Genomic DNA, 24,520 nt, shown 5'->3' with positions numbered 1-24,520 from the left:
CATCGGCATCATAATAATGATGACTTCCAACGCCATTACAATCAAGATTGCCCTAGACATCTCAAACACATCGTCTGAAAAATAAAGGCGTGCTGGTCTTGTCAGGTTAACCGTTGATCAAACGTGTGTTTAAACAACAGAGATGACCTGCGGCTAAGAAACAACAATATTGATTAGCGACTCAGCTCGTTAGAAATAGCAGGTAAATCTCCCTCAATTTTCAACTGTCCAAAATAATGGTGCAGTGAGAAATGTAATCCTACGTCTTATATGATCAAATAGAAAAAATATTAAGAATGAGATAATCACGGTTGTAGTGCTTTTGATTATAGGTTTCCTTAAACACTGCTAACATAGAGCAAAACGATAACATCAGTGTTAGAGAGGAGTCTTTATGTGGTCACTTTGGCTGCTAGAAATAACAGCAGAATCTTCTTGTCGTACCATACTGTGTTAAAAAAAAGGAAGTAGATTCTGCTGTGTATCCCCATTTAAAATTGTATGAAAAAAAGACGAATTGGTCAGGGTTAGAATGCATTTGGTCATCCGTTTACTTCATTAAGGATGACCTCGAAGTAAACAGCAGCATTGATTCAAGAAAAGAAGCGAGGGAACCCTCATGTGGTCCTTTAAACAGCTAGAAATATCTACCAAATCTTCCATAAATCACAGTTCATCGTTTTCACAAAATGGTGTATTTTGTACATTGTGAAAATAGGACAATATTCACGTTTTATCAATTGTTCATGGAGAGCTTGAGTGTTAGATACGACCCGAATAACCAAGGCATGGAATACTATTTATAATGTTTTTGTAATTATCTTTTGTAGTGACTCAATTCTCGTAATATTTTGTTTGGTATGAGAGAATATTACTCTAGATATCTAAATGAGACTGTGCAAAGATAGAGAATAGAAATGATGGTGATATCAGAGAAAGAAAGTTCTGAAGATCTTATAGTTCATTCCGTCGCCTTCATTGCTGATTGAAATGTTCCAGCAAGGATTTTTTGTCGACAATTAATAGTAACGATCTAATACTATTAGACGTCATAAGATGTTCTCCTGGGAGAACAATATGCAGTTGTTTCGGCATATACTTTTTACCAAAGTGGTTGATATAATTTTTTTTTTTTTTTTTTTTTTTAGCGGTATGTAGTTTTATTTCGTCTATCGATTTGCTGTATATAGGTCGGATTAGGATTTAATTAGTTCCGTTACTGCATTTATAATTTTCTGAAGCTTTAACTCGTCAATAAACATTCTTTAATTTGTAGTGGTTGATCGTTGTGATATGTTTTTGTAAATTATCGAAATGTACGCTCAGTACAGTGCGTTGAGGGACACCAATATTGATTTCAGTGCGTTTAAGTGGATATTTAAAAATCCCCTATTGAGATATGCTTACCAAGAAACCCTTAACCTAGTGCAGGTCATCTTTTTGGATTCTAGGGTCGGACAGGTTTGGCAATAGAATCCTACAGTCGAATTCTCTCAAAGACCTTGCTGAACTCAAGATATATGACATCTCTATTTGAGTCCTCTCCCAAAGTACTATAAACGTTGAATAGCCTTTGACTTATGGAAAGCCGTGCTGGTTGGAATTCTTGGAAATGATGTTCTACAAGTGTTCAGTTATTCATGACGAATGATTAATAAGTTTTCTTCGGAATCAATAAGATCTTCATGGCATTCTGGGATATGTATCTTTCACTATAACCTCTTTTCGACTCAAGCAATGTGTATTAAATTGGTTGGATGGAAACTGTGATGAAGCCCATCGGACGGATTGCACATGTAAATCATAGGTTTAAGTACAACTTTGTCACTTGTCACACACCGTGTCGTGCTGATTGCACCTAAGGATTACATTTTGGGAGTACACATTTATGGAGTATATATCCATAAATGTTTTTTCACAGAATCAACATGACTTCGTCTATTGTACTGAAGAGCATACAAAAATAGATAAAAAGATATATAGGTAGTTAGACAGACAGACAGATGGATAAGAGGAATGCTATATCTCTTTAAAACATGTGTTGAAGATACGATTCTCTTCAGGTTTAATTTTTGTACTTGTGCTTCGTAAAGAAATGATGAGAATTTTGGCGAATTTATCACTTTTATCACTTTTATTACTTTTCTTACACTTCTTACTACAAAACGCGACAATAAGTGCCGTCTATAAACATTACATCCTTATTATGAGGTCGAGAAGGTCTTGAAACGTTAACAGAATTAATAAAACTTACTGTTCCACACAAAACATAAAGGATTAATAAGTAAATATGATGAACATTTTGCATGAAAAATCTTTAAATTCGAACACTGTCGTGTTTTCAGTATATCACGTTCGTTCTCACACAGAGACATATATGTATATGTGTGTGTATATATATGCATACGTACATACAGATGCGTTTGCTCATGGTTGCGTACGTGTGTGTCTGTATGTGAGTGTGCATATATTGTTGGATGAGTGAATGGGCTGGTAGATCGAAAGATAATGGTTTATCGGCAGGGATGTGTATCTTCATTCAATTATTCTACATTACAAAAGTAAAGCGTGTATAAATATGATTGCAAAAGGAAAAAGAAATTCAAAATAAATTAGAGAATGTATTCAAAATAAAATAAAATTGAATAAAACGAAATTGAATATACAGCATGTATGTAGCTGTTGATTATGGAAGACTATTCATTACTCAACATTGAATGGTTATTTTTGAAATTGCAGTCTATTGCTTGCTATTGGTCGATAGAAATATCTGGTGCCATAGAGAAGGTATTATTTTCAGTGGGAATTCGATATAGATTACATAATTGGTTGTTTTGTGTATTCTCGTTGTTTTGGTTTGTATTTTGTGATTCAGAAACGAAATGAATTTCAGAAAAAGATTTTATGAAATGTTGTGGGTTCTTTAGGAACTGTTGAGCGTGTTCAGATGATACAAGTGGTTGTGGAGGTGGTGCTTGAGCTGGGGCGCTGAATGATGTTAGTGGAGACATTAGAAGGTGGTGGATTAGATTATGTTGTGAAATGATTGCTGCTTGAGGTATGATGTGGGGCTTTCATAATGTCTTCTTATTGGAGTTCTTGTCAAAGGTGGTGAGGGTAGAGATTATTGTGATGCGAAACATGGCAGCTGATGAGGAGGGAGTAGCAGAGTGGTGGATTTCATTTTTATTGTATTTTATTTTATTTGCATTATTTTTGTTATCGTTATTGATATTTGCTTATAATGGAATACCTTGTTTTGATGAGTGATAGGTATTGTAGTGTTGGTGAATGCTGTAATGGTACTGTTTTTATTTGCTTTTTTTTTCCTTTTGTCAGTGTTAGAGGTGATGGTCGTGGTCGTAGTCGTTGTGGTAGCAAAGCAGTATTTCTCTCAGTTTCTCTGTATTCATTCAATTTTATTCAATAGAGATAGATGAGATTTTATTTTTTCACACGATATAGTCTGGAGATAGAATAATATTCCTTTATACAAAGCAACGTAATATGTTCAAGTAGCGGAGTGTAAAGTTGTAATACGATGTTGTATATCAAAATGTATTGCAATTTTGTATTTTGTAAAGTAGTGTTGTATAAGTGCTTCCAATATTTTCATATATCATCTGGATCTCACTTTATGCTACTTTGCTATAGCTTATTCTGATTATCCAACATTTTACATTAGCATCACATCGTTTCAATCGCTTTTTGAAATAACTTCGCTTCAGCACTGCTGTTACGAGAGGTATTAACATCACAGCATCTCGTTTCTTTTCGGGCTTTTAAGAATGTTTCAAAGAAAGCAATTCTTCCAATTACCTTACTAATTTCTCTTATAGTTTGTGTGGTCCACTTTATTATGGTAAAAGAGGTTTTACCAGACTGGAGTTGCTGTTTTCGTTATGCAATGCTGTGACGGGTACGTAGGGGGTAGTAATAAGCAACTGTAGTCGTGGGAGAAGGAAAGAAAACGAGCCAAATATTTGAGCCATTGTGCAGTTGATTAATTCAACGTTAGTGTATATTGGTATCAATTTCATCGACCCAACGGGAATGAAAAATGAAACCGATACTTAGAGGCCGATTTGAACTCAGGACGTAAAAGGACTTAGCGACTACGGGGTAATTTACTTAACATTCTACCAATACTCCTTCATAATGCTATGTAACAACAACGACGACGATGACCATGACCATGACCATGATGATGATGGTGATGATGATGATGATGGTGATGATGATGGTGATGATGATGATGATGATGATGATAACGGTTTCAAATTTTGGCAAAAGGCCAACGGGTTTGGGGAACGGAGAAAGGCAATTATTGCCACGACACTCTTAGAGTAAAGAGGAAATGTACCAAAAAAAAAAACAACAAGATACAACACGGTAGAAGGTTCATATAAAACAAACACGAAAAAAAAACAGTAAAAATAGATTGCCATGGAACAAGATTCCTCAACTGGAGGGACCAGTCAAGGAAACTCCACGAACCTGAATCATATGTCTGGCTATCTTCCAAACCTCCGATTTATTGAGAGATAAAGCCATTTCAATACAATAATGTCTTGCCGTATTGGGTAGAATCTTACATCCCCTACGCATCCTTTTCTGTGCGTCCGTTTGTAATGTGGAATGGATTGTCGACCCTCCTTTTTTTTTTTTTTTTTCATTTATACTTTTCATCGTTTATCTTTTACTGGTTTCAGTCGGTGAATTGTGGCCATGCTGGGGTACGGCCTTGAACGGTTTCGTTAAACATCCCAGTACTTATTTTTGAAGTCTGATATTTATTCTATGAATTATTTTTGCCGAACGGCTAATTCATAGGAATGGGGAGTTGCTGTGGTAAGAAGCTTGCTTCCCAACCACATGGTTTCGAGTTCATTTCCGCTGCGTAGTACCTTGGGCAAGGGTCTTCTACTACAGACTATACTGTTGCAGAGCGAGCTTCTTAACAACACAGCTATGCCAGCGCCTATTCAATTTCATTTTATTTTATTATTCACATGTCCATGTTCTTCATTCAGTTTATATTTTCTCTGCCTGTGGAATTTGGAATACGTTGGGTGCAATTAAACAATCTTTGCATTTCAGTCTGAAGTCCTCTTTGTCTTGTAGAGTGTGTTCAATCCATATTTGAGTTGCTGCTGTGAAAGGCGTTGTCGTGTTTGTGTTTACACTAATATCAGTCGGACGGTGAAGACAAAAATTAAACCAGTACAACCCCAATAGCGTTGTTACACATCAACAGAAACAAGAACATCAACGATGACAACAAAGATGGTGGTGCTGCTGCTGATTATGCTGCTGCTGCTGACGATGATGATGATGGTAGTTTTTTTTTTATACGATCACATATCCACTATTTTGTGGATGAAAAATCGATATTATCAACTCCACAGAAACTGAATGTCGAAGGAATGTTTTTTGGTGTTATTACTGTTGTTCTGCTTTGGTGGCCACATTCTTTACCATTAACCGACAGATGCAACATAGCTTGTCTAATTGAATGTTTGATCGATGTATCAGTCATTGACTATCGATCATTAATATGAGATTGTTGACCAAAATCATTGAACTTCAAAAATATAAAATCCAATTTGAAATGACATAGCGAACGAACTGGAGAAGAGAGAGCATCGGCTGATACGCTGAGTAAGTCGGACGAATTCGTAGAAATACTGGCAATGGTTCGAGTTGCTCGTGTAACAACAAGCGTGAAAAATTAGTATTTCCTTCAAGTCCCACAATAACTTTCCAGAAAAAATGTAAACCCCACTGGTTGCTGGAAAACAAAACTTATTTTTAATATTTTATCACAATTATTTAACACTCTTTTATTAAGTACTTATTCCAAAAAAATATACATTATTGACTAAGAAAGAAAGATTTTCACAAATCCATGTCCCACTAAAAAGAAAAAGAAAATACTTTGGATCCCATGCCCCACACAATTTTCGCAGGCGCCACCGGTAGGGCGTATACACTACGTTGGGAATCAATGTTCTGCTCCATACATCGAGTATTCTTCTTTCATGCACACAATATATAATTCTATTCGCTAACACCAATCTACTTCATGTACATGTACACACCTTGGACAATACTGCACTCACTGTGCAGCTAACTCCAGACACGACTGGAATGGATTATGCCTATTCGCTAATTTTTTTATTTGTGAAATTCATATATTAACTCTTTTGATATCTGCCTACTTATCTATGAAAACTACTACAAAGGAGTAAACTCTTCCCTTTTTACCTGTGATATTAAAGTATGAACTGGTTTTCTACTCGCCTAAATGTATAGCACCCAGCTTTCTAAAAGTCCTCTTCCTACTCAGTCCAAAGTGTGCTGTAATAAGTATGCTTATTGATAAAGCAGTTGTATTTGATAATTCTATTTTCACGTTGTACATGAACGACGCAATTCATTCCAAATCCGCCCTTCTCTACTCCATCTGTCTTTCATCACATACACACAGTCGTCATATACGAGCAATAAATTCATGGATGAATGTAGGGAGTAGAGCATGGAGAAAATCTAGTATAAAATGATGAATTACTATTTGAAATTAATATTCCGTTTTCATACTTGAATTCCAAAACAACACCTTAAATAGCCAATTAATGAGCAAAAAACTAATATGAAAAAACGTTACATTTAAGCTTCTACGAAGGTTCAATATGTCACAACAAAGAAATAATTCGGGCGAGTTTTTCGAATTTACTGATCCTATAAGTAGATTCATTTGGTCTGTACTCCAAGATTGATTTATTATGTCTGTAATTAAGATGTGAAAGAACATTAACTGCCTTATTCATTGATCATTCTAACTTAATAGCACAACCGAAAATGAGCATGCTTAAAAATCGACATTTCTAGAGAGTTTTCAGGCTCAAAGGGAAGTTGGCGTACTGATAATGCATATACAAGCATGCAAGCATAAAAGACTTGACCTACACTTCAGTGAAGTAAATTCCTAGTTGCTCTGAACTTGCTAACTCCATAATATTCTTTGCATTTCGTGCCAACGGCTTCTTTATCGATTCTACTTTGTTTTCGGACATCACTTATTAATATGTATTTGTGCGTATGTGTATGTGTTTGTTGGTGTAGGTATATACATAGTATATATATGTGTGTGTGTGTGTGTGTGTGTGTGTGTGTGTGTGTGCACGTGTGTGTGTGTGTGTATGTATATATATATATATGATATATATCCTTGTGTGTGTGTGTGTGTGAGGGGGGGGGGGGGGGGGGGTATTTACCAAGAGTGTCGATACGAAACATGTACAGGTATATTGCAGCAGTGCAGAATCGTGTACAATGACTGAAATAAGTAAAAGATAAAAGTCAATTATATTTGTGTGTGCGTGTGTGTGTGTGTAAATGTAACTTCGATGTCACTGTCAACACTTCTTGTAAAAGAACAATAAGCATATATATATTTATATATATATAGTAAATCCACCCCCCAAAAAACGGAGAACAAATACAAGAATAAAACAACAACGTGAGGATGAGGGTACATGTCTGTGTATGTATGTATGTATGTATGTATGTATGTATAAATTAAGTACCAGTGAAACACTGGGGTCGATCTAATCGTTTATCTCCTCCCCCAAATTTCAGGTCTTGTGCCTTTAGTAGAAAGGATTATTATTATTATTATTATTATTATTATTATTAGTAGTAGTAGTAGTAGTAGTAGTAGTAGTAGTAGTAGTAGTAGTAGTAGTAGTAGTAGTAGTAGTAGTAGTAGTATGATTTATTGTCTTTCGGGATGGTCAGAATGGAATAAGCAGAGCAAGAGTACTCACGAAGACGGTAAGTGTCACTGAGGAGATCACAGGTATGTCACGAACGAGTTCCGGATAATGGACATGAGTTTGAATAAAAACAGTAATAAACGAGTGAAGAACAATATTTGTTTCAACACATGACTTCACATGATGAATCTTGCAACACAAATTCATATCATTATTTAGTTATATATTATTTTTCAAACAACATTTTTCTTCGGCGCAATGTTAATGCTATTTTGTTAATGTTATTTATGTACGCATTCATATATCTTTTGATTTTGTTAGTATGTGTAATGTGTATATGTGAGTGTGTGTATGTATGTGCATGTGCGTGTGTGTATGTGCGTGTGTGTGTATGTGTACATAAATATGCATGTACGTGTGTAATACATGTCCATAAAAGTTTGAATTGTATGTAAAGTACGTATGTATGCAAGTATGTATGCCTGCATGATGTGTGTGCGTTTGGTAATGTATATGTGTTTGTGTATATATATATATATATATATATATATATATATATATATATATATATATATATATATATATATATATATATATATGCAAGTAAATTTGTATATTATAATGTATGTATTGTGTAGTTATCTCTTTCGTTCTGGCAATACAATTTATGGATTGCAATTGAATTTCTCATCATAGAGGAAATTAGTATTTTCTCTCAATCAGAAGAACAAATAATTGTCCAGTACTAAATCGAATCTGTGAATGATTTTTCTTTATCATTTACTTCTTTTTTTTTCCCCATTTTCGTATTGTTTTCTTATTATCATTTCCTTGTGTAAACAAACAAACAAGTAAATAAGCAATCTTGACTAAATAATGTTTCACACACGTAAATGAAATAGCATTATGGTAAAATGCACGAACGCGTAGCTCAAACGCTCATCCTACACTTATGCACAAACACATATACATCCACACGCGCATGCGCATATGCACACACTCACACTTACACACACACAAGCATATATATGTGTGTGTGAGTATGTGCTTGTGCATGTGTGAGTGTGTACGTGAACGAAGGCATATACTCTTGGAGTAATGTTGGCGAGAATCATGATCTTTGAACGAATAAATTGGTGCATCTATGTCTATTGAATTTTCTTTTCTGCTATTTGTACACCCATTCATATACATATAATACGTACATAAATAGAGAGCTTTCGATAGATATGCAAATAGATAGCTGTGTGTATAACATATAATGTAGGGGGCGGGCATAACGCAGCGTAAATCAAAAGAACTAACATAAATTTTAACTGTCGGAGGGTTCACTATATTTGGAATATGAATGTTAACACATTTTTCTACTCTGCAAATGTGCAAAACAAAGAGGAGAGAACTTACTTAACATACCGTTTCACTGTCTGTTAATCAGTCCTCAGAGGTAGCTTACTTTCCCAATCAATAGCATAGACTAGGTGCTATCTAAAGCAGTCATAAATTAGGTTAGTACCATAGCAGTTATCCTAATTTGCATATTTACACATTTAACGGCTCGTCATCAGTGCAACTATACCTATTTTAAGTACAAGAGAGAATTACTTAGAAGAATCTTGGCAAATTTAAGCGTTATGTAGACTCACTGTGGGTGAGATAAAATAAGTTCTTTCTGTGCTATTGATGGATGCGTACGAAAAAAATCGCAAATATGTAAATTAGATAAACCAATATAGTTCTAGACTGATTCACGATTGCTTTACATAACTGCTCTATGGTATATAGCGGGGAAGAAAGATAGGTAACTCTTTTCTCGGGAGCGACCCCCCCCCCCCTCCCCAACTGTAGAACGGTCCGTCAGGAGACTAATTCCCTCTTTTCTCATCAAATCAACTATATAGAAGGAATGTATTTACATTCTTATTTCACCCACTGTGAGGCTTTGCAATGTTTATATTATTAAAGAAACACCAATTTAGAAAGGGAAGTAAATGTCTGTTTGTGTGCAAATATGAATGTCTATGCAGTAAGAGAAAGAGATAGATAGATAGATAGATAGATAGATAGATAGATAAACAGACAGAGAAACAAATCAATATATACATAAATATGTATGTATGTATGTATGTAATGGGAAATAAATCGTGTAAGCCAGTAGTATGAATTTAGGTAAATTAGCTAGATGATGAAATTTACGCTAAAAATTTCTAAATGAGCTGAAATTTTCCTCTTAGTGGAGAAAGAAAACAAAAACCTATTGGTGCCTAGCAGCAACTGTTACTGATTCACAAAACAGCGGTAGACAATTTCAAGGAATTATAAATTAATTTCGCAGAAAAATTTTGATGCTTCGGGGAAATCATAGATATACGTATATATAGATAAGTAGGTAGGCAGGTGTATATATGTAGGTGTCTGAATGAGTGTGTCTGTTTGTGTGTGAGTGTGGCGTGTTGATGTATGTATGTACATCAATATGTGTATGCGTGGGAAGGCGATGAGCTGGCGCAATCGTTAGCACGCTGGGCAAAATGGTTAGTGGCATTTCGTCCATCTTTACGTTCTGAGTTCAAATTCTGCCGAGGTCAACTTTGCCTTTCATCCTTTTAGGCTCGAAAAACAAGTACCAGTTGTATACTGGGTTGATGTAATTGACTTATCCTTTCCCCCTAAGTTGCTGGCCTAGTGCCAAAATTTGAAATCAATATGCGTATGTATGGGTAACTATGCAAGGAAACCCATATCATAGTAGATACGAACGTCAGAAGAGATTGAAATGGTATTGATTTTGTAGTAGGAGGAAATCGTTTAATCTAACCCAATTTACTCTTAGTTAAATCCTTAGTTCCTCTTTAATCAAGCATCCGATTCACCCTTCACCTTTTTTTTTTTTTTCTTCTTCTGCTTTGTAGCAATAACCTTACAAGGTCCAAGATAATTTAATAACCATTCTAAAAACTGATGAATAATTTGCTGACCTGAAGTGGTGAGATCGAATAACATCAGTTGAGAATTGATTAGATACTGGAGCTGTCTAACTGCTTCAAAGAAAGGAAATTTCTACGTTTCTTAGCTGTTATAAACGGAATATGTATTGATCCCGCGAAAGTAAACACTTGAGACATAACAATAACGCTGTTTTTGCCTATGTAATTTCGAAATGTTTTATAATAGACTTGTATGTTAAATGCGGAAAATTACAACGATGTTGACAAACATTTTCTAGTTGTTTCAGTCATTAGACTCCGGTCATGCTGGGGCACGGCAGTGAAAGCTTTTAATCGAATGAATCGACCTCGGGACTTAATTTTTAAGATTGGTACTTATTTTATCGATCTGTTTTGCTGAACTGATATATTACGGCGACGTAAACCCACCGGCACAGGTTGTCAAACAGTGGTGAGAAGACAAACAGACACAAACACACACACACACACACACACACACACACACACACACACACACACACACACATACACACACATATACACACACATTGTTGTATTTTGGGATGGTCATTTTTTTGCCAAATAAACACACGCTTTATATATTCGTTCTCCACTCGTTTATTACTGTTCTTATTCTAACTCATATCCTCTGTCCGGAAATCTTTCGTCACACATCTGTGAGCTCTTCAGTGACACATGCCGTCCTCGTCCGTGCTCCTACTCCGCACTGTCTGTTCATGAACATGTATGTATATATATAAAGTGAAAAGGGCACAGTGAACTTGCCGTGAGGAGTGGAATATCCAACGTTTCAGTTGCAGTCCTTCGTCAGGGGGCAGAGAAAAAGAGAAGAAAAGGAGAAAAAAGTCAGAGTTTATATCCTCTCAGCTTGAAAAACTGGCTGCAACTGATAATGGACGCAGAATAACGCGGGCTGCTCACGTGAAACAGAAGTTATAGGAGAGAGCGTGCAGAAAGGAGAAGGAAAAGGGTGATGGAGAGAGTAGAGGTAAGTAAATACGGGAGAGAGTGTGTGAGAGGAGGATTAAAAAGGGTAAAGAAGAATTAAGAGGAGGCGAAAGGATGAAAGGAAAAACGTTCATTCATACCTGTTGGGGATATAGTGCCAAGATCAAATATGAGACGTTGCTCCTTTCGTTTCCTAGAGAAGAGGGATTCGTGGTACAAGGCCATACCACACACTGACAAATCTGCAATAGAATGATTTACAGTGCTGACGTGGATGGCGTTAGGTTGGCCAAGCATACGAAGCATTATGCTTCTAATGTGTTCGTGAAAACGATCCCCAAGGCGTCGCCCTGTTTCTCCAATGTAAAGAGCACCGCAGAGTTTGTAAACAATGCAATATATGAGATTCGCCGAAGTGCAACAGAAGTGGTGTATTATGCGATATTGTTTCTTGGGCCCCGTGGTGGTGGTAATATTGTTGATGTAGAGACATATGTTACATCGTCGTCGAGAACATTTAAAGGTTCCTGCTTGTGTGGAACTGGGAGCTGTGAAGCTTCTAACAAGGAGATTTCTAAGATTCCTATCTTTTTTAAGACAGGAGAGGTAGTGTGGAAAAGATAGGGGCGGTTGTTGGGTCAGAAAGAAGAATGCAAAAGTTGTGGGTGAGTTTGTGTTTTAGAGAGAGGGTGGACGGGTTGTAAGTGAGATAGAGTGGGATACGGTTGGTGGAAGTGCGTGAAGATGGTAGGAGAGCTGCGGTGTGGTTGATGGCTTGGGATCGGTGGAGTGCCGAGTTGACGACCGATGGAGGATACCCTCGATTTAGAAAAAAACTGTCGCATCGTTTTGCAATAGGATTCGAAATCCGAACCGATGCTGCAAAGTTGTCGAAGGCGAAGAAATTGAGAGAAAAATATAACAGATTTTATGTTTGGGATTAGAAGAAAAGTAGTGAAGGTAGGAGTGAACGTTAGTAGGTTTATTGTAGACAGAGGTGGAGAGGAGAGTTTGTGTATTTTAACGGCGAGGTCAAGAAAGCAAAGAGAAGTATCTGATATGGTGTGCAGGAATTCCAAGGGTGGGTGAAAGGTGTTAACAAAAGAAATAAAAGCGTTGAGCTGTTGTCTGTCAAGGCTTATATATATATATATATATATATATATATATATATATATATATATATATATATATATATATATATATATATATATATATATATATATATATATATATACACGACGGGAACCTTTCAGTTTCCGTCAACCAAATCCAGTCACAAGACTTTGGTCGGTCCGAGGCAATAGTAGAAGACACATGCCCAGGGTGCCATGCAGTGGACTATTTGTGAGGTACTGAGACGGTATAAGGATTTGGCAACTAACTCTTACATTAGGGATTTTTTTTTTTTTCAGAATGTATCTTTTTAATATTCGTGAAAAATTCCCGTCAGAGTCAACGAATTATATCCTACCACACAGCCACGCCTGCGCCTGAGAAAAAGATAACTCGCTGTAGCATGAAGAATTTTTTACGAGCAAGTTCGTCTTCAATTTATTTTATACCACTTTTATCAATGAACTATGATGACACTTTCAATACTGTTAATTTAAATAAAGTTTATGGTATTTTTCTTATCGACAGCCAAGTTTTACAAAAGGTTCAGAAAATAAACTGTTATATTCGTGAGAGTTGTTCGGCGGACTTCGATTACGCTATCACAATCTCATGGAGAAGGAAAAGGGCAAGGAATTAGGTATTTACTTCGTAGTTTATTTACTAATTCTTTAGATAATAAAAGAATTACCTGTCGATAATAAGCAAGTACCAAGTTTGTTTCATATATATATATATATATATATATATATATATATATATATATATATATATATATATATATATATATATATATATATATATATATATATATATATATATATATATATATATATATATATATATATATATATACCTTAAGCACAAAAGAGCCTTGCAGTATGTCTCATTGATTACGCCTACTATGTTCTTCGCTTGTGAAGGCGAGTGACTTAGTGGTTAGAGGTATTCGGCTCACGAGCGTTGTGCCCTTGAGCAAGACACTTTATTTCACGTTGTTCCAGTCCGCTCAACTGGCCAAAATGAGTAGTACTTGTAATTCAAAGGACCGGCCTTATCACATTCTGTGTCACGCTGAATGTCCGTGGGAACCTCATTAAGGATACACAAGTCTGTGGAGTGCTGAGCCACTTGCAAGTTAATTTCATGAGCAGGCTGTTCCATTTTAGTAGTTTTAGTTCTTCGATTTGTTCAGATAGTACTTGTAGCATGGCAGACGAGATATTACTACCACCGTCTCGTTTTTCCCCAATCCTTTATATTCTTTTAAGGCATGAAGCAATTTAAACGTTGGTGTGATTTGAACGCAGAACGTAATGTATCTCAACAGTTACCTCAGGGAATTTACCCGACGCTCTAACGTTTCTGCAAAAAGACTGGCTAAGATAAATAATACATTACACATTTCTGACAGTTCCATCTATATAAATGTAAATTTACTAAGATCTTATGCCATTTGTGACATTATGAACTTTGAATATTAAGGAAAAGAATGAGGACGCCAGCAAATAACTTACTTCCACACTCCACACTCCACACACTCACTCATACACAAACATACACACACACACGCCTTGGAATATTGCCCGTAATTTATTAACTAATTCATAACAACTATATGAATGCACTCTAAGCACGCACACAGATATATATATATATTCATGTGTATGCGTGTGTATATATATATATGTGGGGGGGGGGGTGTACCACATACATACACACAAAGAAATTCCAACCAAATGGCAAACCTACGGCACGTCAAAATGTTGGCACCTATCCTCCTTCATTCACTATATTTATTATACCATATGGGCTCAATTGAAATCAGGGTTTGTATGTGAGTATACACACACACATATATATATATATATATATATTATGTGTGTGTGTATGTATATATATATATATATATATATATATATATATATATATATATATGTACAAGGTTGAGGAGGGTATTGGATTTAACCAAACCCCAAAAGACACAGGTAATACCGAGTAAGTGCTGTATACCGAAGAGGGTCTCAACATATGTGTGTGTGTGTGTGTGTGTGTGCGCGCGCGCAAGCAAAGAGAAAGAAACCAAAGACTAAAGACTTCCAGACGATAAATATTTAAGTATAAAAATATAGATAATTATATATTAGTAGATCAAACTTACACGGTCTATAATCGATAGAGAAAATTAAAGGGCGAGGGGTAAGGTGTTATCAGTTAACAGCTGTTTCTGGAGGTTCGGAGATCCGTCATAATATTCGTAGGTGTTGTTCACCATTATATGCCGGCCGGCCGCAATGGTAGCATATAAGCAGTAGATAAATGGAGCCTCTATCAGGGTAGAAAAAATTTTACATTGCAGATCATGATACAGAGAAGTTTATACACACACACACACACACACACACACACACACTCACATATATATATATATATATATATATATATATATATATATATATATATATATATATATATATATATATATATATATATAAGAATGAAACAATGCCCAGACAACCTTTATCACTTGCAACATACTATTTCTTCTTGATACCAGCAATTCGATAAATCGACCCCGATGTTGAACATTACACATTGGCAGTAAACTGAAACTATGATACCAGGATGTTAACAAGCTTGGTGAGGACCATAATTACTTCTGGAGTGCCAATAACTTGGGTAACATCAGTAACACAGCATCGGTTTTCTGCGAGGTGCAATCTACTGCCTAAAATAACTGACACAACCGTTGACATCAGTGATTGACAAATGCCATGCTGAGAGCTGGTGTTTCCCATTACTGAGTGCCTCTGCACCAGCTGAGTGCATATGCACTAACGAAGCCATCTAATGACAAGAACAAAGCCCTCTTCTGACAAACATTAGGCAAGGTACTGAAAGCAGTGATACAACTGAACAATGAGTGGTTTTAATGCAAGGCTAGGAAGGAATATAATTTACTAAGAAGGAGAGAGGGGAGACCGTGATTTTGGGAAAATTAACAGCAACGATACTATACGTTTTGATTTTGTTTTTTCTTTATCACTTTTTTTCAGTCATTAAAACACGATCTTCTGTCAGAGAATTAAATTAAACACAGGGACACACAAATCCAAACACTTGAAGCACTTTGTGCCAACCGATTTGCAAATCTAAACTTCGACCTTGCGTCCAACACTCAAACCCGTAGACCACTAGGCCTTGTGCCTTCAATCATGTGTGTGTGCATCTGTGTGTGTAAATATATATTTATATCTATATTTATCTATATATGTACATACATATACATACATATGTATACTTATGCAAACATATACAAATACACTTACGTATATATATTTATATGAATGTGTGTGTGTGTGTGTGTGTGTGTGTGTGTGTGTGTGTGTGTGTGTGTGTGTGTGTGTGTGTGTGCGCGCGTAGACCAGAAAATATTCCAGTAAATATTTTAATGGACGTTGGCAACCTCAGCGCGAGTACTCTTCCACGTCACGTCTGCGAAATGTGGAACCAAGAGTATGTACTTCTGTACAAGAGCAAACCGTTGCTACACAATGGAGGCGTGGAACTAAGACTATTTACTTTAACATGGTCTCCATATAAAGTATTAAAATAACGCAGAAAAATTTGTTTGCTGCAATAAAAACATTCCTGATGCCGGAAAGGTCGTAGCCAAAGTCATCCTCAATAAATGTAGCCCGATCAAGCAGCATCAAAAAACATCATTATTTCTGCTGAAAGGTAATTTGTGAAGTGAGAAAGCAACAGTCAGCCAAGCTAGAAGCGAGAAAAAGAGACATAGCCGTTGGGTTACACTTGGAAACTTCAACTTAATCTTTGTTTACTCTTTAAATCTGTAAAAGAATTTCGAATGTACAGTATTCGAAATATCTCAAAATGGAAACGTTGGTCCCCATTAAATGCGATGAACAACAAAAAGGTCCGACGTCATTGGACTGTTTTGTTAGCATATCAGTTTCAGTTTATCTATGAAGTTTCTAATATATGTTTCAGCTTTCTAGAGGAAGGGTGTTGAGAGTGTACTACACGGCCCAACATAGTTAATTCTGAGAGTAAGAGAGAGATAAGAATCAACCTCCAATTTGATTGTTATTTTATTTATCGGTCCCGGAATAATGAAAAGTAAAGTTGTAAAGTAGACCTTGACAGAGGTCTCAGAACGCAGAGTGCCAAATTATGCCCATGTATATCTGCTTGTGTGTATTTGTGTGCGTGTACGTGAGTGTGCAAATATTGTATATTTTGAAAGGCAGAATATTTTCATTGGCATGAAATATATAAATATAACTAAGAGAGCAATTATAGTTCTAAAGACACCAAAATTAATGTGTTCTGGGCATTGTCGGAATCGCATTTCTTAGGTTATAAGGCACTTATATTCTGGCAAGAGGTTATAATCCCAATCTAGTTCAAAAGTAAGGTTAGTCTGCAGTGATTCTCGTTCAGTAATCACCGATGCTTTGATGTATATTTTGCCAAGACGTCTCGAGTTATCAAAGCTCCATTCAACTTAGTTGCAAATAATTACTGCAGTAGAATTGTTTTAATCTTTAATGCCAACAGCAAATGATGGCAATACTCTATATTCTGACCAATGATTTGTTGATTTGCAGGCAGATTTTCAAATATTTATGTGGAAATAGTTGCGTATGACATTAAGATACAGAGAAATAAGGAGATGATGCAATGACTGTGTGGATAAATTATTCAATGTCTTTGAATCATATTTTCAAATAATCTAGGACTCTTGCTGTTTCTAACTATGCGTAATTCTAGCTATCCTTGGTGTTGAAAATCACTTTCAGATTTTCTAGACTAAGAAACGCTTATCGTTGAATAAGTTTGCATCTGAATAGCATATGTAACCTTTTTATTTATATATTTTTCATTTACAGTCAAGATTGAATTTGAAGATAGCGGTTTGGGATTATGATGACGTGGATGTCTTCCAAAGAGTAGATTATATGGCGTCCTATATTCAATTAGAGAGACTATTTGGAAGAGAGAAACAGGCATGGAAAACCATAAACCTCAAAGGAAGAGTAAGCAGGTGAGTCCTTTTTTTATAATGTTTCAAGAAGATTTTATAATGAGCTATGTTTTTGCTTATAAATGCGTAAAATGGAACCTAATTTTCCAGTTGATATTAATTCTTGAAAATCTGAAACCGAGTTTGAAAATCATCCAAATTCCTCATCTAAAATTACGCTTCTTTTGTGAGGCAATCTTGTTTCCAAAATCTGGTGTGTATTCTTTTATTCTTTTATTATTTTATGTGTTTCAGTCATTTGACTGCGGCCTTGCTGGAGCACCACTTTTAGTCGAGCAAATCGACGCCATGACTTATTCTTTGGAAGCCTAGTATTTATTCTATCGGTCTCTCTTGCCGAACCGCTAAGTGACGGGGACGTAAACACACCAGCATCGGCTGTCAAGCGATGTTGGGGGGACAAACACAGACATACAAACATATACATACATATATATATATACGACGGGCTTCTTTCAGTTTCCGTCTACCAAATCCACTCACAAGGCTTTGGTCGGCCCGAGGCTATAGTAGAAGACACTTGCCCAATGTGCCACGCAGTAGGACTGAACCCAGTATCATATGGTTAGTAAGCAAGCTACTTACCACACAGCCACTTCTGCGCCTACGTATGCTCTCAATTACCGCAAAATGAAGATTTCTATTGGTTTTTACTGAAAATTGAGCCAAAGCATCATTTGCGCTCAAGCAACTATCCTCTCATTATACGTTTGCAAGCTAAAGCAAAGAAAATGTAAAAGAAGATGGTTCATAGTTTAAAATTAATTTTTCAACTCTCTGGTTTGTTGTTTTACGTAAGAAGTGGGTTCAGTTTTCCGTGTGAAGAAACATTTCAAGGTAAACTAAGCTGATGCTGCTAATGAAGAGTCTATTAATATAACATAACACTGGCCATGAGTGTATCAATAAGAATATAACAAATACTTCACACACTGAGACTCTGCAAATTATGTAAAGATTCAAAAAGGAAAATATAACAAAAGTATGTTTCTTGATTAGCCACAAGGGCATGGAACGTGCAATAAAATACAATGAACATTAAACGAAAGGCTAACAAACATGTAAGATGAGACCAATAGAAGTTAGGTACCAAAGGACGGAAAGTGTAAAAGATGTTATGCAATTATATATAGAGACAATAAACAAAATTAACATAATTACATAGAATAAGTAAAAATATATACTTAAAAATGCAATAGCTAAAACAAAAATTGCATGAGAAATAAAAGATTGAAAACTTTTAGCATTCCCATACACGGGTGAGAACCTACTGGATGGGTTGCCGTTCACTCTTACAATAGGACAGATTCCAATGTACACTGCGGCAATCTGACCGTGGAGGACGGAACCAAAACCAGCCGCCATGAGAACAGCTACGTGTTGGTGATCGACCTTATCGAAAGCTTTTGAATGATCTAAATTGATTAGTCTCACCCATACCATCCTACTTACCCACTTTCTCAATGCTGTATCGCACGAGTTGGAGGTTGTCGTGGATAGATCTGTTCGAACCTTATCGATTCTACTCTAATTGCCTATTACAAAGTGAACTGCTATACGTTGTTTGCGATTGCACCCGGAAACGCCCACATGACTAACCGAGTTTCTGTAAGCTTGGGGCGCCAGGAGCGATGTATTCAGCTTCACGTAACCGGATCTCTGATTTCGAATCTAGGCCAACCGTACAGATCACATAATTGCGTTCTGTGTAATCGACGATTTTAGCATGTGGACTACCTGTGCTATTCTTTTCAACGTGCCTACAGATTGCTCTATCTGAATAGAATTTGGATGTCCCAATGCAGCTTCAAGACAGCGAAGCACTAAAGTGTGAGACGTTCATAGGAAAAATCCTTCAGACCTGAAGAAATTGGGTTGTCCCAGCCCTGTCGGAGTACAAACAGCTACTAGTTTGAAGGTACCTCATTAGCTATCCTTCACATCTAGCACCACAAAATTGCCTTCTGGATCCAAGAAGGTGGTCCGAATTGTCCACCTCGGTGAAATTTGAACTGAAAACGTAAAGTCAGGCGAAATGCCGCTAAGCATTTTGCCCGGCGTGCTAACGATTCTGCCAGCTCGCTGCTTTCTTTTGATGTATAACATTAAAAAATACCGGAAAGTAGCAAGATCAAAAACATAAAAATGAAGAAAACTCTCAGTAAAGAATATTTACAAAGTGAAGAAGATTCTAAAATTCAGTTGGAATGCTGGTAAAACCCTCCAAACATCAAACGTGAAGATAATATCCTTAATAAGCAATGAAGTAGGAATCATTAATTGGAGAAAGGATAAGCCAAAGGAGGTCGACAGAAAAACGAAAAAAACAGCTCACATCGCACAGAAGCATGTGTCCCTAGTCAGATGTAAACCGTTTATACTGGAGTAAAACAGAAAGAAGAGTGCTAATGTGTCAAGCAAGTCTAGGTTCGTATTTACATAGAAGAGAAGAAACTCTTCTTAACAATGCATTAATTGTTTACTGAATGTGTAGGACACATAAAGAGAAAATGGGAAACGTGGAAATGCGGAAATCAAACTTTGAACTAAAAATATTTCCTTAGCGTCTCTCAAGAATGCAAAAGAGATATAGGATAAGAAGAACAGCTAAAGAAAAGGAACTGAAGAGGAAAACTGAGGGAATGATCATTGCAGCACAGGAATCTAAGGGTAGATTAGACCAAGAGCATGATAGAGCAACAAGATTGCACAGTTAAATGAGGTGTGTGTGATGACCACAATAAGATCATAATACACATTGTATCGAAATGTCTACAGTTAACTCATAATAAACATATAAAGTATAAACATGATGAGTTTGTTGCAACAGTATACTGGAATTTTTGCATACACAAAAAAAGAAGCTATAACCACTTTGTGGAAAATAGACAGACAGTCTCTTGAAAACAGTGAAGTGAAGTTGTTATGGGATTTTACAATACAAACCGAAAGAAAAATAGGACACAACAAACCGGATATTGTAGTCGTCGATAAGAAGAAACTATGCATTGTAAACGACATGGCATACTCATTTGCGACCAGAGGTAACAGAAAGGAGAAAGTTGAGCGTTATACTGACAAGACGTATGAAATTCTCAAGTGCTGGTAATGAAGAAGTTATAAAGGTCATGATACATCCGATTATTATTGGAGTCTTGGAAATAGGGATAAAAAGTTTGAGAGCAAACATTGAAAAACTTGACCTTAACTGGGGAGTAGACTCAGTGCGCAAAGCATGATGCATGATCAAATAGGGCAACCCATCATTTGTGTGACATAACAGAAAATAGATTTTAAAGATTTTGTAATTTTGATAGGCTGACTTAGAAACATTTTGTTACTACGGTGTACTTCGATTGATGATTTTTGTTGTTTGAATTGTAAAGGATTGGCAGGGAATGAAGAAATAAAAGCATGTGCGAGTGGGAAAGAGGTTGAGGAATACAAGGAGTGAAAGAGTGTGATGTTGAAAAAGAAAACGAAAATGGAAGTGTGTGAAGATATAGAACGCGATTCAGATATCACCGGTTTTCTCTAACCATTATTGGAGCTTATTGTTAATTGGGCAACCTGTGAATGTTGACACACAATTTAGCTTTAACACTTTGCGAGTCAAAATGGTATTAAGGAGCTAAGCAGCACTTGAAATTATGGAGCCAACTTACTATGTTTTTTTTGTTTTCTATGATTCTACTTAAGTGACAAAAATCTGATTCAAGGGGAATTGTGGGTGAGTTCGAAACATTGCAGTGACACTTTCTTAAGTGTTTAAAGAAAAGAAGAGAAAATAAAAGGAATTTATTTTTATATTGTTATACTTTTATTCTTTATGCTTGTGTGTTAGATGTTCGTTATTGATTTAGCTTTTGACGAGTGAAAAAAATGTAGGATAATTAAGAAATTTTTGTATGGATGTAGAATGGAGTAAAAAAAATATGCGTGATCAAATTGCAGTTAATACTTGTTTTTTTACCTCCTGATTCTGTGCACATATATATATATGTTCTTTTTTTTTTTCAGTATGTTTCTTCAGCTAAAAATGTATTGCAATCAGAACTATTATGGAAGCACTTGTAAAACATATTGTATTCCAACAAATTCTGAGAAGGGCCATTATAAATGTGACAAAAATACCGGCCGCAAAAAATGCTATACTGGTAAATATTATACATAGTTTCTGTGCACAACTACCATCATCATCCCCACCCGTCTAAAATATACATCTATCAAAAAAACATTCCCTATTTTTATACCGTTTGATTGCTTGGTTGAATGCATTCCTCTCTTGTAAATCATAAGTTACGAAGTCCGAAATTTTTTGCACATGATTGATAACCAAAATAGAAAGAAAGGTTCTGTCTTTAGCAAGTTATTTTATACTTTCAAGGAGCTACCGAATTTACTAAAAGCGAAAGTTTTTGTGTATTCTGTATACTCTACAGTAATATATATAAATATATAGATAATACGATAACTCATAAGCAGTCGAACGAAAAACTGAAAGCCACGAAAATCCATCTCCACACAAAGCTGCATAACAATGCATTCTCTTTCAGATGTTAGTGCTTATAATGGTTAGTAATGTATATAAAAACAAATTTTGTCTCCTACATTCTCTTATTCATTTACTGGCTTCATTCGCTGAACTGCGACCATGCTGGGATACTGTCATCAGTGATTTACTTCATTGCATCGATGATCCCAGCAACTATTTCACTGATGCCTGTTTGTCGTACCTCGAGATTACGGAACATAAACAAAGACAACGGTCTTTAAGTGGTGTAAATGTAAATGCAGACAAGGACATTGTCACACACACATACATGAAGACATACGCTCAAATGCACGGGCACGCACAGAAACACACACACACACACAAACACACACATACACACACATACACACTCACACTACACATATATATATGTCGGTTAAATAGGATTCATAAAGAATAATGGCACATCAACGTGTAGCATGCCACATGTTGACTAGACAGACGGACGCAGAACCGACAGTGAAATAATTCAATACTAGCACAGAAAGCATCGATGAAGTCAAGTCGTTGTTGGGTAATCCGTAATTCAAATAGTTTACAAGTTATTAAACAAATACTAAAACACTGAATGCGGTATAAAATACCAATAAACAAAGAAACGGATGGATTTTAAATGTTATGAGAATCAATAGATTCCTAAACAAGCCATGATATCACTTTGTTTTAAATATTGCCTGATGAGTGAGACAATTGCATAATGCATTGCGTAATCCCAAGAACTGCATTATGCTTGCATCAAGATAAAGATGCTTTAGCGAAACAATTGTTGTATGTATGTATATATATATTTGGTATTTCGCTAAATTTTTTTGAGAACTACTAGGTCTTAGTAGACACAACATGTGAGCTATTTCTAGCATATTAAATGTCCACCCTACTGGTCATCTTTCTATATATAAAAATATACCTGAGGAATTTCAACCATGCTTCGTGGTCTGCTACCACAACAGCTCCTTTATAGGATCCAGTTAGCTCAAGACATCATCAGGAGGAACCACGTCCGGTTTCGGCCCCTACTCCTCTACCGTTTTGACGTGGCGGGGCCACCCCCTTTCGGAGGTGTCTTCAGCTCTGGTGTTGGGTGCATGTCTTCTTTCACTGTTTGTGACTGTTCTAATTCAACTGTGGAACGTCCCTCGCTATGGTTATTTTCCAGGAGGTTCTGGCCACATGTCTTACGGTTCATCAACCCGCGTTGTTAAATTACTTTCTTCCGACATACCTTCCCTTGGTGGATTCGGATCCAGTTAGCTGAAGACATCATCAGGAGGAACCACGTCCGGTTTCGGCCCCTACTCCTCTACCGTTTTGACGTGGCGGGCCCCTCCTTTCGGAGGTGTCTTCAGCTCTGGTATTGGGTGTATGTCTTCTTTCTTCTATTCTCTGGCCTCTTCGATGCAGCATCAACGAGTGTCAGCGTCCGACTGATCGTCATGTCAAGTTCCCTTTTTTATATCTGCTGCTAGACTCCAGCAGGCAGCCCCAGCTAGTTGTCACGTGACACTGTCTAAATTTCCCGCTGCTAGGGTCCAGTAGGCAGCACCAGCAAGTTGTTACATGACACTGTCTAAACTTCCCGCTGCTAGGCTCCAGCAAGTAGCCCCAGCAAGTTGTCACATGACACTTAGATTTCAGATATTTTTTCTGAATCTCTCGGATTCTTTAAATATGCTAGCTTCCTGGTAATAAATCGATATTAATTAATATCTGATTTTTACCCAATGTATATATATATATATATATATATATATATATATATATATATATATATATATATATATATATATATATATATATATATATATATATATATATATATATATATATATATATATATATATATATATATATAGTATATATATATATATATATATATATATATATATATATATATATATATATATATATATATATATATATATATATATATATATATATATATATATATATATATATATATATATATATATATATATATATATATATATATATATATATATATATATATATATATATATATATATATATATATATATATATATATATATATATATATATATATATATATATATATATATATATATAT

General features: G+C 35.8%; 1 protein-coding gene across 1 annotated transcript in view; it reads left to right on the top strand.

Moving 5' to 3' along the window:
• The window catches only part of LOC149132821 (uncharacterized), a 103,578-nt gene that overhangs the window by 64,616 nt on the left and 14,442 nt on the right, over positions 1 to 24,520 (top strand). Inside the window, exons 4-5 of the mRNA XM_089362062.1 lie at positions 17,725 to 17,879; positions 21,900 to 22,036. Of these exons, the coding sequence (XP_089218188.1) occupies positions 17,725 to 17,879; positions 21,900 to 22,036 (292 nt within the window). The remainder of the gene's footprint in view (positions 1 to 17,724; positions 17,880 to 21,899; positions 22,037 to 24,520) is intronic.

The sequence above is a fragment of the Octopus bimaculoides genome, chromosome 13, assembly GCF_046866305.1.
Source record: "Octopus bimaculoides isolate indiv1 chromosome 13, ASM4686630v1, whole genome shotgun sequence".
NCBI lineage: Eukaryota > Metazoa > Mollusca > Cephalopoda > Octopoda > Octopodidae > Octopus > Octopus bimaculoides.
This window is presented reverse-complemented; position numbering and strand designations above follow the sequence as displayed.